The sequence below is a fragment of the Cherax quadricarinatus genome, chromosome 93, assembly GCF_038502225.1.
Source record: "Cherax quadricarinatus isolate ZL_2023a chromosome 93, ASM3850222v1, whole genome shotgun sequence".
Classification (NCBI taxonomy): Eukaryota; Metazoa; Arthropoda; class Malacostraca; order Decapoda; family Parastacidae; genus Cherax; species Cherax quadricarinatus.
In genome coordinates, this window is record NC_091384.1 from 1,791,412 (window position 1) to 1,812,414 (window position 21,003).

General features: G+C 43.4%; 1 protein-coding gene across 25 annotated transcripts in view; it reads left to right on the plus strand.

Annotated features, from left to right (window-relative positions):
* Positions 1 to 21,003, plus strand: part of LUBEL (Linear Ubiquitin E3 ligase) — a 151,574-nt gene that overhangs the window by 33,723 nt on the left and 96,848 nt on the right. For 21 of the 25 annotated variants that reach the window (XR_011394647.1, XM_070104587.1, XM_070104590.1 and 18 more), the window contains exons 5-8: positions 6,377 to 6,433; positions 8,534 to 8,639; positions 13,787 to 13,880; positions 14,277 to 14,496. Coding sequence is in view for 24 of the 25 variants with exons in the window: in XM_070104587.1 (XP_069960688.1) it covers positions 6,377 to 6,433; positions 8,534 to 8,639; positions 13,787 to 13,880; positions 14,277 to 14,496 (477 nt within the window). In the remaining variant the exon portion in view is untranslated. Of the gene's footprint in view, positions 1 to 6,376; positions 6,434 to 8,533; positions 8,640 to 10,396; positions 10,493 to 10,576; positions 10,673 to 10,717; positions 10,793 to 13,786; positions 13,881 to 14,276; positions 14,497 to 21,003 lie in introns of those variants that run through there. The other 4 variants (XM_070104591.1, XM_070104603.1, XM_070104602.1 and 1 more) reach the window with 4 other exon arrangements.

Below are 21,003 nucleotides of genomic sequence, written 5' to 3' on the forward strand. Positions count from 1 at the left end.
ATTGAACAACACTGTATATTGAACAACAATGTATATTGAACAACACTGTATATTGAACAACAATGTATATTGAACAACACTGTATATTGAACAACAATGTATATTGAACAATGTATATTGAACAATGTATATTGAACAACACTGTATATTGAACAACACTGTATATTGAACAATGTATATTGAACAACACTGTATATTGAACAACAATGTATATTGAACAACACTGTATATTGAACAACACTGTATATTGAACAACACTGTATATTGAACAACACTGTATATTGAACAACAATGTATATTGAACAACACTGTATATTGAACAACACTGTATATTGAACAACACTGTATATTGAACAACACTGTATATTGAACAATGTATATTGAACAACACTGTATATTGAACAACACTGTATATTGAACAACACTGTATATTGAACAACACTGTATATTGAACAACACTGTATATTGAACAACACTGTATATTGAACACACTGTATATTGAACAACACTGTATATTGAACAACACTGTATATTGAACAACACTGTATATTGAACAACACTGTATATTGAACAACACTGTATATTGAACAACACTGTATATTGAACAACACTGTATATTGAACAACACTGTATATTGAACAACACTGTATATTGAACAACACTGTATATTGAACAACAATGTATATTGAACAATGTATATTGAACAATGTATATTGAACAACAATGTATATTGAACAACAATGTATATTGAACAATGTATATTGAACAATGTATATTGAACAACACTGTATATTGAACAACACTGTATATTGAACAACAATGTATATTGAACAACAATGTATATTGAACAACACTGTATATTGAACAACACTGTATATTGAACAACACTGTATATTGAACAACACTGTATATTGAACAATGTATATTGAACAATGTATATTGAACAACAATGTATATTGAACAACACTGTATATTGAACAACAATGTATATTGAACAACAATGTATATTGAACAACACTGTATATTGAACAACACTGTATATTGAACAACACTGTATATTGAACACTGTATATTGAACAATGTATATTGAACAACACTGTATATTGAACAATGTATATTGAACAACACTGTATATTGAACAATGTATATTGAACAACACTGTATATTGAACAATGTATATTGAACAACACTGTATATTGAACAACACTGTATATTGAACAACAATGTATATTGAACAATGTATATTGAACAATGTATATTGAACAACAATGTATATTGAACAACAATGTATATTGAACAACACTGTATATTGAACAACACTGTATATTGAACAACACTGTATATTGAACAACACTGTATATTGAACAATGTATATTGAACAATGTATATTGAACAACACTGTATATTGAACAACACTGTATATTGAACAACACTGTATATTGAACAACACTGTATATTGAACAACACTGTATATTGAACAACAATGTATATTGAACAATGTATATTGAACAATGTATACTGAACAACACTGTATATTGAACAACACTGTATATTGAACAACAATGTATATTGAACAACAATGTATATTGAACAACACTGTATATTGAACAACACTGTATATTGAACAACACTGTATATTGAACAACAATGTATATTGAACAACAATGTATATTGAACAACACTGTATATTGAACAACACTGTATATTGAACAACAATGTATATTGAACAACAATGTATATTGAACAACACTGTATATTGAACAACACTGTATATTGAACAACACTGTATATTGAACAACAATGTATATTGAACAATGTATATTGAACAATGTATATTGAACAACAATGTATATTGAACAACAATGTATATTGAACAACAATGTATATTGAACAACAATGTATATTGAACAACAATGTATATTGAACACACTGTATATTGAACAACACTGTATATTGAACAACACTGTATATTGAACAACACTGTATATTGAACACACTGTATATTGAACAACACTGTATATTGAACACACTGTATATTGAACAACACTGTATATTGAACAACACTGTATATTGAACACACTGTATATTGAACACACTGTATATTGAACAACACTGTATATTGAACACACTGTATATTGAACACACTGTATATTGAACAACACTGTATATTGAACAACACTGTATATTGAACAACACTGTATATTGAACAACACTGTATATTGAACAACACTGTATATTGAACAACACTGTATATTGAACAATATTGAACAACTGTATATTGAACACTGTATATTGAACAACACTGTATATTGAACACACTGTATATTGAACAACACTGTATATTGAACACACTGTATATTGAACAACACTGTATATTGAACAACACTGTATATTGAACAATACTGTATATTGAACAACACTGTATATTGAACAACATATTGAACAACACTGTATATTGAACAATACTGTATATTGAACAACACTGTATATTGAACAACACTGTATATTGAACAACACTGTATATTGAACAACACTGTATATTGAACAACACTGTATATTGAACAACACTGTATATTGAACAACACTGTATATTGAACAACACTGTATATTGAACAACACTGTATATTGAACAACACTGTATATTGAACAACACTGTATATTGAACAACACTGTATATTGAACAACACTGTATATTGAACAACACTGTATATTGAACAATGTATATTGAACAACACTGTATATTGAACAACACTGTATATTGAACAACACTGTATATTGAACAACACTGTATATTGAACAACACTGTATATTGAACAACACTGTATATTGAACAACACTGTATATTGAACAACACTGTATATTGAACAACACTGTATATTGAACAACACTGTATATTGAACAACACTGTGTATTGAACAACACTGTATATTGAACAACACTGTATATTGAACAACACTGTATATTGAACAACACTGTATATTGAACAACACTGTATATTGAACAACACTGTATATTGAACAATACTGTATATTGAACAACACTGTATATTGAACAACACTGTATATTGAACAACACTGTATATTGAACAACACTGTGTATTGAACAACACTGTATATTGAACAACACTGTATATTGAACAACACTGTATATTGAACAACAATCGTAACATCTCTTATCAAAAACAAATAGTTTGTTATTTTCATTTCTAAATTCTTTATTATTATTCTGATATTTTAAAGAACTGTTATATAATGTTCAAGTGAACAAAAATATCTCCTTAATTCTGAGTATTTCCATGACTCGTCTTTCTCTTACCTAATAATGGTGACCTGGTACGAAATATAACAGTAGCACGGAGAATACACTCGGTTCACAACATAGGGGTGGGTCCAGGAGCTGTGACTCGACCCCCTGTAACCACAAATAGGTGAGTACCAATTGGTGAGTACAAACAGCTCAAGGTATATTCCCCTTAGAAAAATGTCAATTAGAAAGAGAGAGACGTTCCATACAGGCGAAGGTGAAGAATCACAGACCTGCTGAGTCGGGGCGGTGTATCTGAAACACAAAGGGAAGCACTGATCAGAGAAATAGCAGATAATAATATCTTTATTTACTACAAGTACATGTAAGATAAGATAAGATAAGATAAGATTTCGTTCGGATTTTTAACCCCGGAGGGTTAGCCACCCAGGATAACCCAAGAAAGTCAGTGCGTCATCGAGGACTGTCTAACTTATTTCCATTGGGGTCCTTAATCTTGTCCCCCAGGATGCCACCCACACCAGTCGACTAACACCCAGGTACCTATTTGCTGCTAGGTGAACCGGACAACAGGTGTAAGGAAACGTGTCGAAATGTTTCCACCCGCCGGGAATCGAACCCGGGCCCTCCGTGTGTGAAGCGAGAGCTTTAGCCACCAGGCCACCTGTACAAGGTATACAGGCCTAACTGACATCAATGACATACTACTAAACCATACCCCCGGCCGGGATTGAACCCGCGGTCATAGAGTCTCAAAACTCCAGCCCGTCTATGACCGCGGGTTCAATCCCGGCCGGGGGTATGGTTTATTTGCAATCGTGTCATTACGATTTCTTAAGTCACATACTACTACATACAAAGCCCCTTGTTATGTAGAACATTTCGGGCAAATTAGGTAAGTTTTGTTGTTTCCACCCTCATCGGGAATCGAACCTGGTCACTCACCGGGAACCGAACACGGACCTTAGCCCTGTGAAGCGAGAGCTAATGCCACCAGGCCATGGGCCGCCATAAATGTCGAAGCTAAACTTAAGCAAACAGGAGACAAGAAACACGGAAAGAACTTAAAGACATAAATAAAACTGGAAAAACATATTTATTTTCCTATGCCAAATCTGGATCAAAAGCCCACATCAAAATGCCCTGCTTAGATGAGCTGGCACTTCGATAACAGCAAACAAATGAGTGAGATACTGAAGACCGAAAATGTCGACTAAGAGTCGACAATCTAAATGATTCTTTTATGACCACACTCAAAATTTGGTTAATTCAAGAATTTCTGATGTAATCCTACCACCACAGAACTTCGAAAAAAATGAATGACATGCCCATGCACTCTGTCCCAGGCCCAGACTCATGGAACTCCAAGTACATGAAGAACTGTACGAAGTCCCTATCACGTACCTTCAGCATTGTATGGAGAGGGAGTACGGACACAGGGGTCATCCCACACTCACTATAAACAACATAGGTCCACTCCTTAATGAAAGGCAGGGGCGCCACGAGTACACTGAGAGACAATATAGTAAGTGTCAGGGGCCCAAGACTGTTCAACTGCCTCCCAGCATACATAAGAGAGATTACCAATAGACCCTTAGTTGTCGTCAAGACAGCTAAGGGTCTGTTGGTAAGCCCCTGGTTGTCTTTTAGACCCCTGGTTGTCTTCTAGACCCCTGGTTGTCTTCTAGACCCCTGGTTGTCTTCTAGACCCCTGGTTGTCTTCTAGACCCCTGGTTGTCTTCTAGATCCCTGGTTGTCTTCTAGACCCCTGGTTGTCTTCTAGACCCCTGGTTGTCTTCTAGACCCCTGGTTGTCTTCTAGACCCCTGGTTGTCTTCTAGATCCCTGGTTGTCTTCTAGACCCCTCGGTGTCTTCTAGACCCCTGGTTGTCTTCTAGACCCCTGGGTGTCTTCTAGACCCCTGGTTGTCTTCTAGACTCCTGGTTGTCTTCTAGATCCCTGGTTGTCTTCTAGACCCTTCGGTGTCTTCTAGACCCCTGGTTGTCTTCTAGATCCCTGGTTGTCTTCTAGACCCCTGGTTGTCTTCTAGACCCCTGGTTGTCTTCTAGATCCCTGGTTGTCTTCTAGACCCCTGGTTGTCTTCTAGACCCCTGGGTGTCTTCTAGACCCCTAGTTGTCTTCTAGACCCCTGGTTGTCTTCTAGACCCCTGGTTGTCTTCTAGACCCCTGGTTGTCTTCTAGACCCCTGGGTGTCTTCTAGACCCCTGGTTGTTTTCTAGACCCCTGGTTGTCTTCTAGACCCCTAGTTGTCTTCTAGACCCCTGGTTGTCTTCTAGACCCCTGGTTGTCTTCTAGACCCCTGGTTGTCTTCTAGACCCCTGGTTGTCTTCTAGACCCCTGGTTGTCTTCTAGACCCCTGGTTGTCTTCTAGATCCCTGGTTGTCTTCTAGACCCCTGGTTGTCTTCTAGACCCCTAGTTGTCTTCTAGACCCCTGGTTGTCTTCTAGACCCCTGGGTGTCTTCTAGACCCCTGGTTGTTTTCTAGACCCCTGGTTGTCTTCTAGACCCCTGGTTGTCTTCTAGACCCCTGGTTGTCTTCTAGACCCCTGGTTGTCTTCTAGACCCCTGGTTATCTTCTAGACCTCTCTCCAGGTAAACTCCAGACCCCTGGTTGTCTTCTAGACCCCTGGGTGTCTTCTAGACCCCTGGTTGTTTTCTAGACCCCTGGTTGTCTTCTAGACCCCTGGTTGTCTTCTAGACCCCTGGCTGACTTCAGGAGGGGGCTGGACAGATACATAAAGTCAGTACCTGACCAACCAGGCTGTGGTTCCTACGTTTGTTACGTGTGGTCATCAATAACAGACTAATTGATCAGCCCTGATTCACCACGAGGCGTAGTCACAGACCAGGCCACGGGGGCGTTGACCCCCGAAACACCCTCCAGGTATACTCCAGGTATACTCCAGGTATACTCCAGGTATCCCTTAATTCTGAGTATTTTCACGTTATCAGCTCTTATTTCCACATCTGTTCTCTATCTTGTTCTTCTCTTCCCTGGTTGTTCACCCTGGTTGTTCACCCTGGTTGTTCACCCTGGTTGTTCACCCTGGTTGTTCACCTTGGTTGTTCACCCTGGTTGTTCACCCTGGCAGAACTACGCTCGTTCATCCAATGACAACTACCGGTCAACCAGCATGACCAACCTGCAGGTAACTACCACCATCCACCGCCACCACCACCACTACCACAACTACCACCACCACTACTATCACTCTACCACTACTACCACCACTACCACCACCATCATCCAACCCCTACCTCCCCGGGTGTGTAACACACATACACAAACACATACATAAGGGGTCAGGAGCTGTGAATCGACTCCTGCAATCATGTATAGGTGACTACACACACACACACACATACGGGGCCAAGAGTTGTGTGTGTGTGAGTACACACACACACACACACACACACACACACACACACACACACACACACACACACACACAGGAGCTCGGACTCGACCCCCGCAACCTCAACTAGGTGAGTACATACACTGAGAGGTGTATATCTCAGTGTATATACACTGAGAGGTGTATATCTCAGTGTATATACACTGAGAGGTGTATATCTCAGTGTATATACACTGGTAGTTTACATTAATCAGTATTTTAGGTATTAAAGTATTCTTGACTGGTGGTGTACAGGTGACATGTAGCCTTAATGACCCTCGTGTAGTAGATAGTCTTGAAACCCCATTAACCAACCAACCAGTCTTAATGACCCTCGTGTAGTAGATAGTCTTGAAACCCCATTAACCAACCAACCAGCCTTAATGACCCTCGTGTAGTAGATAGTCTTGAAACCCCATTAACCAACCAACCAGCCTTAATGACCCTCGTGTAGTAGATAGTCTTGAAACCCCATTAACCAACCAACCAGTCTTAATGACCCTCGTGTAGTAGATAGTCTTGAAACCCCATTAACCAACCAACCAGCCTTAATGACCCTCGTGTAGTAGATAGTCTTGAAACCCCATTAACCAACCAACCAGTCTTAATGACCCTCGTGTAGTAGATAGTCTTGAAACCCCATTAACCAACCAACCAGCCTTAATGACCCTCGTGCAGTAGATAGTCTTGAAACCCCATTAACCAACCAACCAGCCTTAATGACCCTCGTGTAGTAGATAGTCTTGAAACCCCATTAACCAACCAACCAGCCTTAAAGACCCTCGTGTAGTAGATAGTCTTGAAACCCCATTAACCAACCAACCAGCCTTAATGACGCTCGTGTAGTAGATAGTCTTGAAACCCCATTAACCAACCAACCAGCCTTAATGACCCTCGTGTAGTAGATAGTCTTGAAACTCCATTAACCAACCAACCAGCCTTAATGTCCCTCGTGTAGTAGATAGTCTTGAAACCCCATTAACCAACCAACCAGCCTTAATGACCCTCGTGTAGTAGATAGTCTTGAAACTCCATTAACCAACCAACCAGCCTTAATGACCCTCGTGTAGTAGATAGTCTTGAAACCCCATTAACCAACCAACCAGTCTTAATGACCCTCGTGTAGTAGATAGTCTTGAAACCCCATTAACCAACCAACCAGCCTTAATGACCCTCGTGTAGTAGATAGTCTTGAAACTCCATTAACCAACCAACCAGCCTTAATGACCCTCGTGTAGTAGATAGTCTTGAAACCCCATTAACCAACCAACCAGCCTTAATGACCCTCGTGTAGTAGATAGTCTTGAAACTCCATTAACCAACCAACCAGCCTTAATGACCCTCGTGTAGTAGATAGTCTTGAAACCCCATTAACCAACCAACCAGTCTTAATGACCCTCGTGTAGTAGATAGTCTTGAAACCCCATTAACCAACCAACCAGTCTTAATGACCCTCGTGTAGTGGATAGTCTTGAAACCCCATTAACCAACCAACCAGTCTTAATGACCCTCGTGTAGTAGATAGTCTTGAAACCCCATTAACCAACCAACCAGCCTTAATGACCCTCGTGTAGTAGATAGTCTTGAAACCCCATTAACCAACCAACCAGCCTTAATGACCCTCGTGTAGTAGATAGTCTTGAAACCCCATTAACCAACCAACCAGCCTTAATGTCCCTCGTGTAGTAGATAGTCTTGAAACCCCATTAACCAACCAACCAGCATTAATGACCCTCGTGTAGTAGATAGTCTTGAAACCCCATTAACCAGTCATCGTATATACCTCATAAATGGTATATATAGACCTCTTTAAGCTTCTTATCTAAAGGTCAATGTACCTTTCTGACCTTACAGAGCGCTGCCAGTGATAATGGGGGCAGTGCTGGACGCACCATCATGGGAAGTCTGAAGAGATTCATGGGAGCCCGACCTTTACCACCTGCCCCGGACCATACCAGAGGTCAGTGACCTTCCTCTCTACTGACCTGACCTTTACCACCTGCCCCGGACCATACCAGAGGTCAGTGACCTTTCTCTCTACTGACCTGACCTTTACCACCTGCCCCGGACCATACCAGAGGTCAGTGACCTTCCTCTCTACTGACCTGACCTTTACCACCTGCCCCGGACCATACCAGAGGTCAGTGACCTTCCTCTCTACTGACCTGACCTTTACCACCTGCCCCGGACCATACCAGAGGTCAGTGACCTTCCTCTCTACTGACCTGACCTTTATTACTTGCCCTGGACCATACCAGAGGTCAGTGACCTTCCTCTCTACTGACCTGACCTTTATTACCTGCCCCGGGCCATACCAGAGGTCAGTGACCTTCCTCTCTACTGACCTGACCTTACCACCTGCCCCGGACCATACCAGAGGTCAGTGACCTTCCTCTCTACTGACCTGACCTTTACCACCTGCCCCGGACCATACCAGAGGTCAGTGACCTTCCTCTTTACTGACCTGACCTTTACCACCTGCCCTGGACCATACCAGAGGTCAGTGACCTTCCTCTCTACTGACCTGACCTTTACCACCTGCCCCGGACCATACCAGAGGTCAGTGACCTTCCTCTGTACTGACCTGACCTTTACCACCTGCCCCGGACCATACCAGAGGTCGGTGACCTTCCTCTCTACTGACCTGACCTTTACCACCTGCCCCAGACCATACCAGAGGTCAGTGACCTTCCTCTCTACTGACCTGACCTTTATTACTTGCCCCGGAGCATACCAGAGGTCAGTGACCTTCCTCTCTACTGACCTGACCTTTATTACTTGCCCTGGACCATACCAGAGGTCAGTGACCTTTCTCTCTACTGACCTGACCTTTATTACCTGCCCCGGGCCATACCAGAGGTCAGTGACCTTCCTCTCTACTGACCTGACCTTTACCACCTGCCCCGGACCATACCAGAGGTCAGTGACCTTCCTCTCTTCTGACCTGACCTTTATTACTTGCCCTGGACCATACCAGAGGTCAGTGACCTTTCTCTCTACTGACCTGACCTTTATTACCTGCCCCAGGCCATACCAGAGGTCAGTGACCTTCCTCTCTACTGACCTGACCTTTACCACCTGCCACGGACCATACCAGAGGTCAGTGACCTTCCTCTCTACTGACCTGACCTTTATTACTTGCCCTGGACCATACCAGAGGTCATGACCTTTCTCTCTACTGACCTGACCTTTACCACCTGCCCCGGACCATACCAGAGGTCAGTAACCTTTCTCTCTACTGACCTGACCTTTACCACCTGCCCCGGACCATACCAGAGGTCAGTGACCTTCCTCTCTACTGACCTGACCTTTACCACCTGACTTGGACCATACCAGAGGTCAGTGACCTTTCTTTCTACTGACCTGACCTTTATTACCTGCCCCGGACCATACCAGAGGTCAGTGACCTTTCTACTGACCTGACCTTTACCACCTGCCCCGGACCATACCAGAGGTCAGTGACCTTCCTCTCTACTGACCTGACCTTTACCACCTGACTTGGACCATACCAGAGGTCAGTGACCTTTCTTTCTACTGACCTGACCTTTATTACCTGCCCCGGACCATACCAGAGGTCAGTGACCTTCCTCTCTAATGACCTGACCTTTACCACCTGCCCAGTCCATACCAGAGGTCATTGACCTTCCTCTCTACTGACCTGACCTTTATTACTTGCCCTGGACCATACCAGAGGTCAGTGACCTTCCTCTCTACTGACCTGACCTTTACCACCTGCCCTGGACCATACCAGAGGTCAGTGACCTTTCTCTCTACTGACCTGACCTTTACCACCTGCCCCGGACCATACCAGAGGTCAGTGACCTTCCTCTCTACTGACCTGACCTTTATTACCTGCCCCGGACCATACCAGAGGTCAGTGACCTTCCTCTCTACTGACCTGACCTTTATTACCTGCCCCGGACCATACCAGAGGTCAGTGACCTTCCTCTCTACTGACCTGACCTTTATTACCTGCCCCGGACCATACCAGAGGTCAGTGACCTTCCTCTCTACTGACCTGACTTTTATTACCTGCCCTGGACCATACCAGAGGTCAGTGACCTTCCTCTCTACTGACCTGACCTTTATTACCTGCCCTGGACCATACCAGAGGTCAGTGACCTTCCTCTCTACTGACCTGACCTTTCTGTCACCTTTATAAATCACTATTATTATCATTATTATTATTATTATTATTATTATTATTATTATTATTATTATTATTATTAATTATTATTATTTTTAATTATTATTATTATTATTATTATTATTATTATTATTATTATTATTATTATTATTATTATTATTATTATTACAATATTGTATTATGGTGTACTAGTGAAGGGTGGACGGTGGGTCAACTATCATGGTAGAGAGCCTTGAGGTTGTTCGTGATAGCCTGGTTGTATTGTCGACCTTGTTGGTGATAGCCTGGTTGTAGTGTCGACCCTTGTTGGTGATAGCCTGGTTGTAGTGTCGACCCTTGTTGGTGATAGCCTGGTTGTAGTGTCGACCCTTGTTGGTAATAGCCTGGTTGTAGTGTCGACCCTTGTTGGTGATAGCCTGGTTGTAGTGTCGACCCTTGTTGGTGATAGCCTGGTTGTAGTGTCGACCCTTGATGGTGATAGCCTGGTTGTAGTGTCGACCCTTGTTGGTGATAGCCTGGTTGTAGTGTCGATCTTGATGGTAATAGCCTGGTTGTAGTGTCGACCTTGTTTTTGATAGCCTGGTTGTAGTGTCGACCCTTGTTGGTGATAGCCTGGTTGTAGTGTCGATCTTTTTGGTGATAGCCTGGCTGTAGTGTCGACCTTGTTTGTGATAGCCTGGTTGTAGTGTCGACCCTTGTTGGTGATAGCCTGGTTGTAGTGTCGACCCTTGTTGGTGATAGCCTGGTTGTAGTGTCGACCCTTGTTGGTGATAGCCTGGTTGTAGTGTCGACCCTTGTTGGTGATAGCCTGGTTGTAGTGTCGACCCTTGTTGGTGATAGCCTGGTTGTAGTGTCGACCCTTGTTGGTGATAGCCTGGTTGTAGTGTCGACCCTTGTTGGTGATAGCCTGGTTGTAGTGTCGACCCTTGATGGTGATAGCCTGGTTGTAGTGTCGACCCTTGTTGGTGATAGCCTGGTTGTAGTGTCGATCTTGATGGTGATAGCCTGGTTGTAGTGTCGACCTTGTTTTTGATAGCCTGGTTGTAGTGTCGACCCTTGTTGGTGATAGCCTGGTTGTAGTGTCGATCTCTTTGGTGATAGCCTGGCTGTAGTGTCGACCTTGTTTGTGATAGCCTGGTTGTAGTGTCGACCCTTGTTGGTGATAGCCTGGTTCTAGTGTCGAACCTAGTTGGTGATAGCCTGGTTGTAGTGTCGGCCCTTGATGGTGATAGCCTGGTTGTAGTGTCGACCCTTGTTGGTGATAGCCTGGTTGTAGTGTCGACCCTTGTTGGTGATAGCCTGGTTTTAGTGTCGACCCTTGTTGGTGATAGCCTGCTTGTAGTGTCGACCCTTGATGGTGATAGCCTGGTTGTAGTGTCGATCTTGTTGGTGATAGCCTGGCTGTAGTGTCGACCTTGTTTGTGATAGCCTGGTTGTAGTGTCGACCCTTGTTGGTGATAGCCTGGTTGTAGTGTCGACCCTTGATGGTGATAGCCTGGTTGTAGTGTCGACCCTTGTTGGTGATAGCCTGGTTGTAGTGTCGACCCTTGTTGGTGATAGCCTGGTTGTAGTGTCGACCCTTGTTGGTGATAGCCTGCTTGTAGTGTCGACCCTTGATGGTGATAGCCTGGTTGTAGTGTCGACCCTTGTTGGTGATAGCCTGGTTGTAGTGTCGATCTTATTGGTGATAGCCTGGTTGTAGTGTCGACCTTGTTTGTGATAGCCTGGTTGTAGTGTCGACCCTTGTTGGTGATAGCCTGGTTGTAGTGTCGACCCTTGTTGGTGACAACCTGGTTGTAGTGTTGACCCTTGTTGGTGATAGCCTGGTTGTAGTGTCAACCCTTGTTGGTGATAGACTGGTTGTAGTGTCGACCTTGTTGGTGATAGCCTGGTTGTAGTGTCGACCTTGTTGGTGATAGCCTGGTTGTAGTGTCGACCTTGTTGGTGACAACCTGGTTGTAGTGTCGACCATTGTTGGTGATAGCCTGGTTGTAGTGTCGACCTTGTATGTGATAGCCTGGTTGTAGTGTCGACCCATGTTGATGATAGTCTGGTTGTAGTGTCGACCCTTGTTGGTGATAGCCTGGTTGTAGTGTCGACCTTGTTGGTGATAGCCTGGTTGTAGTGTCGACCCATGTTGGTGATAACCTGGTTGTAGTGTCGACCTTGTTGGTGATAGCCTGGTTGTAGTGTCGACCCATGTTGGTGATAGCCTGGTTGTAGTGTCGGCCCTTGTTGATGACAGCCTGGTTGTAGTGTCGACCCTTGTTGGTGATAGCCTGGTTGTAGTGTCAACCCTTGTTGGTGATAGCCTGGTTGTAGTGTTGACCTTGTTGGTAATAGCCTGGTTGTAGTGTCGACCTTGTTGGTGATAGCCTGGTTGTAGTGTCGACCTTGTTGGTGATAGCCTGGTTGTAGTGTCGACCTTGTTGGTGATAGCCTGGTTGTAGTGTAGACCTTGTTGGTGATGACCTGGTTGTAGTGTCGACCCTTGTTGGTGATAGCCTGGTTGTAGTGTCGACCTTGTTTGTGATAGCCTGGTTGTAGTGTCGACCCTTGTTGGTGATAGCCTGGTTGTAGTGTCGACCCTTGTTGGTGATAGCCTGGTTGTAGTGTCGACCTTGTTGGTGATAGCCTAGTTGTAGTGTCGACCCATGTTGGTGATAGTCTGGTTGTAGTGTCGACCCTTGTTGATGATATTCTGGTTGTAGTGTCGGCCCTTGTTGGTGACAACCTGGTTGTAGTGTCGACCCTTGTTGGTGATAGCCTGGTTGTAGTGTCAACCCTTGTTGGTGATAGCCTGGTTGTAGTGTCGACCTTGTTGGTAATAGCCTGGTTGTAGTGTCGACCTTGTTGGTGATAGCCTGGTTGTAGTGTCGACCTTGTATGTGATAGCCTGGTTGTAGTGCCGACCCTTGTTGGTGATAGCCTGATTGTAGTGTCGACCCTTGTTGTTTCAGGTGTGATAAAGACCGACATGGGACCACCACCACCCAGCAAGACCCTCTCTAGGACCACTACAAGTCCCAGTCTACCTAACTTGAACGACCATATGTAAGTTTGCGTGTGTGTATTCACCTATTTGTGGTTGCAGGGGTTGATTCACGGCTCCTGCTTCTCATTGTATACACCTATAGTATATTATACACAGTATTAGTATACACAGACAATATTAACAAAGACAGTATGAATACAATCATACAGTCTTCAGTGTATGTCCTTGTGTTGTATTGATAAATACACTGGTGGGCGAAACGTCTATAAGTGTTGTATACCAGTGTTGCATACTAGTGTTGTATACCAATGTTAGTATACCAGTGTTGTATACCAACCTTGTATAATAGCACTGTATACCAGTATTGTATACCAGCATTGTATACCAATGTCATTAATAAACTGGCTGTTAGAGATCAATCTCCCTCACACCCCGTTTATATTTCTCACGCACAGAGAAGAGGAAATTCGACTGGGCTTACCACAATCAGTCCTCGATCTTAACACTACAGTCACTACCAAGACTATTTCAGCTTCCACGCCCACTACGCCCGCCTCCGCCCACGCCCAATACCCACCTTTGGTTCCCAAGACGCCCCAGCCTGCTCCCAATACCCACTCTTTGGGTAGGAAGTTCTCGCTACAGCAACTGCCACAGAATTCAGAGGAGTTGAGGGTGAGTACAGTTTGTAATTGTCTGTAGTCAGCGTTTTGTGGCTGACTGTGTATGTGTGTGTGTGTTTCTGTCTTTCAGAGTACAGGCACTGTACATCCCACCACCAGAACTGTAACATCCTCACTCATCCTTCAGAGTACAGGTACTGTACATCCCACCTAGAGAACTGTAACATCCTCACTCATCCTTCAGAGTACAGGTACTGTACATCCCACCTTGAGAACTGTAACATCCTCACTCATCCTTCAGAGTACAGGCACTGTACTTCCCACCTCCAGTACTGTAACATCCTCACTCATCCTTCAGAGTACAGGCACTGTACTTCCCACCTCCAGGACTGTAACATCCTCACTCATCCTTCAGAGTACAGGCACTGTACTTCCCACCTCCAGGACTGTAACATCCTCACTCATCCTTCAGAGTACAGGCACTGTACATCCCACCTTCAGGACTGTAACATCCTCACCCATCCTTCAGAGTACAGGTACTGTACATCCCACCTTGAGAACTGTAACATCCTCACCCATCCTTCAGAGTACAGGCACTGTACATCCCACCTTGAGAACTGTAACATCCTCACTCATCCTTCAGAGTAGAGGCACTGTACTTCCCACCTCCAGAACTGTAACATCCTCACTCATCCTTCAGAGTACAGGCACTGTACATCCCACCTTGAGAACTGTAACATCCTCACTCATCCTTCAGAGTACAGGCACTGTACTGCCCACCTCCAGTACTGTAACATCCTCACTCATCCTTCAGAGTACAGGCACTGTACTTCCCACCTCCAGTACTGTAACATCCTCACTCATCCTTCAGTACAGGTACTGTACTTCCCACCTCCATACTGTAACCCAGGTACCTTGAGAACTGTAACATCCTCACTCATCCTTCAGAGTACAGGCACTGTACTTCCCACCTCCAGGACTGTAACAATTACAAGCAAAACATACAGGGCAATCTACAGTTCCAGTACGACCAGGAAAATTATCTGATTCTACTTATCACACGAAGGTTTTGTCGAGACGTTCACCCTAATGACGTTCAGAAATGAGCGAAACATCGCCACAAGGACGGTGAAGAGCTTACATCTTCAGAACCTTCAATAAACAATACCAGGACACGGATATGGGGTTCGCAACCATGGTAAGCGAGTCCTGAACCTCAACAGCCAGTGAGTTTCAGTACATATGTGGGTTTAAAGCCTCCTCCCGTTCCTTGATTTCTTTGCAGTCGTGTTATGGAGATTCTGAAGTCCTTTAGACTCTTTCAGAACTGCTGTTCCTCTAGAGACGTACGTAAGGTTCACACAAATAGAAATTCACCTCGTAGGAACCAGCCTATATATCAGGCGGCAATTAGAGTTCAACGGACAAGTGTAGTAGTAGCATCTTCAACACACACAGTAAGAGGCATTCCTAAACTTCCCCAGCGCTCGGGCTACGGCCCAAAGCTGGAGTGTGACTCCAAAAGGATCCTGACGTCGTCTGCTGCTGTGTACCTGCCACACCCTTCGAACCCAGTGTGGGCGGGGTTTGTGGCAGTCCAAGGTGCCTAGCTTCTCTCTCCGAGCCCCTTGGGGGTAGGGAATGGGGTTAGGCCTGGGGACAGCTGGTCCTAGAAGACAAGGAGGTACTTGTACCTCCTCCCATGGTAGATATAGGTCTGAGACACTCCCACGACAGGGAGCCAAGGCCGGGCCACCTCTTGGAAAAGACGCAGGCCAGGCGATTATACTTGCGAATCTACAACAGAACAGAACAGGAGGTAATTCAGAGGGACGAAAGACCCTCTTCCCAGAGAATCATTGCGGCTAAAATTTTTAGAGATGTGAGGGAAATAATGACCACAGAGGCTGATTACAGACCTGGCCGCGGGGGCGCTGACCCACGGAAACTCTCCCCAGGTATCTCTAGGTATAGTCCTGTTACTGTCAGCACTGTAGAGCTGATATTGTCGGTGTTGATAAGAATGTATGTACATAAGTGTTTTGCTGTAGTCTGCACCAGAATGTTGTGAGATAGGACGTGGTCTGAAGGCTTGTTTGAGGTGGGTCTGAAGTGTGACTTTGTAAATGGTCAAAGACGGACCGAAACATCGTCGTAAGCGGGTTATTTGTGTTTTGACAAGGTTGGTGTTGTCGAGAATGTACGTGGATGTTCTATAAGCAGTGATATAGATAATGTGGGATAGCAAACAATCTGATAGTTTAAAGCGTTCAGTTTCTGCTGGTCTGTCAGTCCCCACTGTACAGGTGGGGCTCGAACTCACGGCAAGTAACTCGTAAAACTCCAGGTCAGTGCTCCATGGAACCTTAAATATTTAATGGTTATAATCATAACCATATTTTTAAAAGAGGTAGAAGGAGTAAGCCAGTAGAAGGCCTCGGTCAGATGACCAAAAGCTCCAGTTGTGGGTCACCTCATGACTAAAACTGGCATCAGGAAACCCTTTTCCTGTTTGGAAATAAGTCATTTTGGTCTTCTCTTGGGTTATCCAGGAGGGTAATTTGCACTATGAATGATAACTGTACATGCGAGTACCTGTGTCTAAATAAACTTTACGAGTACCAGTGTCTAAATAAACTTTACGAGTACCTGTGTCTAAATAAACTTTACGAGTACCTGTGTCTAAATAAACTTTACGAGTACCTGTGTCTAAATAAACTTTACGAGTACCTGTGTCTAAATAAACTTTACGAGTACCTGTGTCTAAATAAACTTTACGAGTACCTGTGTCTAAATAAACTTTACGAGTACCTGTGTCTAAATAAACTTTACGAGTACCTGTGTCTAAATAAACTTTACGAGTACCTGTGTCTAAATAAACTTTACGAGTACCTGTGTCTAAATAAACTTTACGAGTACCTGTGTCTAAATAAACTTTACGAGTACCTGTGTCTAAATAAACTTACTGACTCAGCCTCTGTCTCAACTCTGAATCACGAACCACTACTGTCAGTGAGGACCTGTGTACGTCTCTGTTCTGCTGCTACTGCTACTACTACTACTACACTACCACCACTACCACCACTACCACCACTACCACCAACATTCCTACCATTTCAGTGGCTAGAGAAGCTCTCTTTTGTCTTACCTAAATTGGTAGTTTCATTCCCAGGAAGCATTAGTTATCGTTTGGTATGTGAAACCTTGGTCATTTAGGGGTCTCTCTCTCTCTCTCTCTCTCTCTCTCTCTCTCTCTCTCTCTCTCTCTCTCTCTCTCTCTCTCTCTCTCTCTCTCTCTCTCTCTCTCTCTCTCTCTCTCTCTGTTTACATAGCAAATAGTCAAAACTAATTTAATACCTAAAATAACGATTACTTTAAACTACCAGTGTATATACACTGAGATATACACCTCTCAGTGTATAAATATATGTAGAGATACGTATCACTCAGTGCACATATACTGAGCTATACATATATACAGTGTATATATGTATATCTTCAGACACATTACAAAAACAAATAATGCATATTAGAGAGAGAGAGAGAGAGAGAGAGAGAGAGAGAGAGAGAGAGAGAGAGAGAGAGAGACGTTCCCTTTCTAGGTGAAGACGAAGAACCTCTGACCTTCTCAGACTCCTCAACACTGTCTCAGGAGTGAAGGCAAGTGCTGAATAAATCATATAGAATGAAAAAGAGAGACGTTGAGAAACCATTAATGAAATTAGAGGACTCCTAAATACATTTTTGTAAATGCTAAAGCCAGGCCAAAAAAAAAAAAAATCCCAAAGGGACTTTTATCGTAGTCAAACTGCAAGTGTGTTCAGTGACTGGTTTTTTCGTGACTGAGATCCAAAACTCGGCCCATATCTCCATAATTTTTGTATTAGTTCAAGACCACTTCGAAGAAGTCACTGACAATATGGCCGTACACTCTGCCTCAGGTCACTGACAGCATGGCCGTGCACTCTGCCTTAGGCCCAGACTCATGGAATCACATATCTAGGCCTACACTCCTGTCAGACACAGCAGCATTTTGGGCACCTGATTCAGGGAATTCTTTACTGCCTAACCTATAGTCATGACCTACTTCCACCTGTCGATTTGTCCAAGGTACCTGGATGACTAACACCCAGGTACCTACTTACTGCTAGGTGAACAGTGACAACAGGTGTAAGGTAACTAACACCCGGGTACCTACTTACTGCTAGGTGAACAGTGACAGTAGGTGTAAGGTGACTAACGCCTAGGTACGTACTTACTGTTAGGTGAACAGTGACAACAGGTGTAAGGTAACTAACATCAAGGTACCTACTTACTGCTAGGTGAATAGAGACAGCAGGTGTTTTAAGAAAATACATCCTAATGCTTCCGCCCGTACCGGGGATCGAACCACGAACCACAATGCGTGAGCTGAATGAGCTACCAACCGAGCCACGGGACACCAAAGATACCTAATAATTTACACCTGGAAAATCCCGAAGGAACTGGTCGCAATTCTACTCACTGAAATGTCAACCACACCAACCACAACAACCACAACAACCACAACAACAACAACAACCTTAACAACCACAACAACCACAACAACAACAACAACCACAACAACCACAACAACCACAACAACCACAACAACCACAACAACCACAACAACCTCAACAACCACAACAACCACAACAACCTCAACAACCACAACAACAACAACAACCTTAACAACCACAACAACCACAACAACAACAACAACCACAACAACCACAACAACTTCAGCCACCACAACAACCACAACAACTACAACCACTACAACAACCACAACAACCACAACAACCACAACAACTACAACCACTACAGCAACCACAACAACCACAACAACCTCAACAACCACAACAACTATAACAAAAACACAACAACCACAACAACCACAACAACCACAACAACCACAACAACCACAACAACCACAACAACCACAACAACCACAACAACAACAACAACCACAACAACCACAACAACCACAACAACCACAACAACCACAACAACCACAACAACCACAACAACCACAACAACCACAACAACAACAACAACCACAACAACCACAACAACCACAACAACAACAACCACAACAACCACAACAACCACAACAACCACAACAACCTTAACAACCTCAACAACCACAACAACCACAACAACCACAACAACCACAACAACCACAACAACCACAACAACCACAACAACCACAACAACCTTAACAACCACAACAACCACAACAACAACAACAACTACAACAACCACAACAACCACAACAACCACAACAACCACAACAACCTTAACAACCTCAACAACCACAACAACCACAACAACCACAACAACCACAACAACCTCAACAACCACAACAACCACAACAACCACAACAACCACAACAACCACAACAACCTCAACAACCACAACAACCACAACAACCACAACAACCTCAACAACCTCAACAACCACAACAACCACAACAACCACAACAACCTCAACAACCACAACAACCACAACAACCACAACAACCACAACAACCACAACAACCACAACAACCTCAACAACCACAACAACCACAACAACCACAACAACCTCAACAACCACAACAACCACAACAACCACAACAACCACAACAACCACAACAACCACAACAACCACAACAACCACAACAACCACAACAACCTCAACAACCACAACAACCACAACAACCACAACAACCACAACAACCACAACAACCACAACAACCACAACAACCACAACAACCACAACAACCACAACAACCACAACAACCACAACAACCACAACAACCTCAACAACCACAACAACCACAACAACCACAACAACCACAACAACCACACAATACAGTCCTTCCACCACCTACAGCTGCTTGCTACATCTTGGCAGTTATAATAATCTGCCCTACCTCAGTAGTAGTAGTAATAATAATAATAATAATAATAATAATAATAATAATAATAATAATAATAATAATAATGTAAGTCTGCAAACCCATGAAATAAAGCCTTGGTAATATATATATATATATATATATATATATATATATACATATATATATATATATATATACATATATATATATATATGTATATGTATATATATATGTATATGTATATGTAGAGTAGAATGGAGCGAAACAGAATGACTTCAAGAGTGTATCAGTCTGTAGTGGAAGGAAGGCGGGGTAGGGGTCGGCCTAGGAAGGGTTGGAGGGAGGGGGTAAAGGAGGTTTTGTGTGCGAGGGGCTTGGACTTCCAGCAGGCATGCGTGAGCGTGTTTGATAGGAGTGAATGGAGACAAATGGTTTTTAATACTTGACGTGCTGTTGGAGTGTGAGCAAAGTAATATTTATGAAGGGGTTCAGGGAAACCGGCAGGCCGGACTTGAGTCCTGGAGATGGGAAGTACAGTGTCTGCACTCTGAAGGAGGGGTGTTAATGTTGCAGTTTAAAAACTGTAGTGTAAAGCACCCTTCTGGCAAGACAGTGATGGAGTGAATGATGGTGAAAGTTTTTCTTTTACGGGCCACC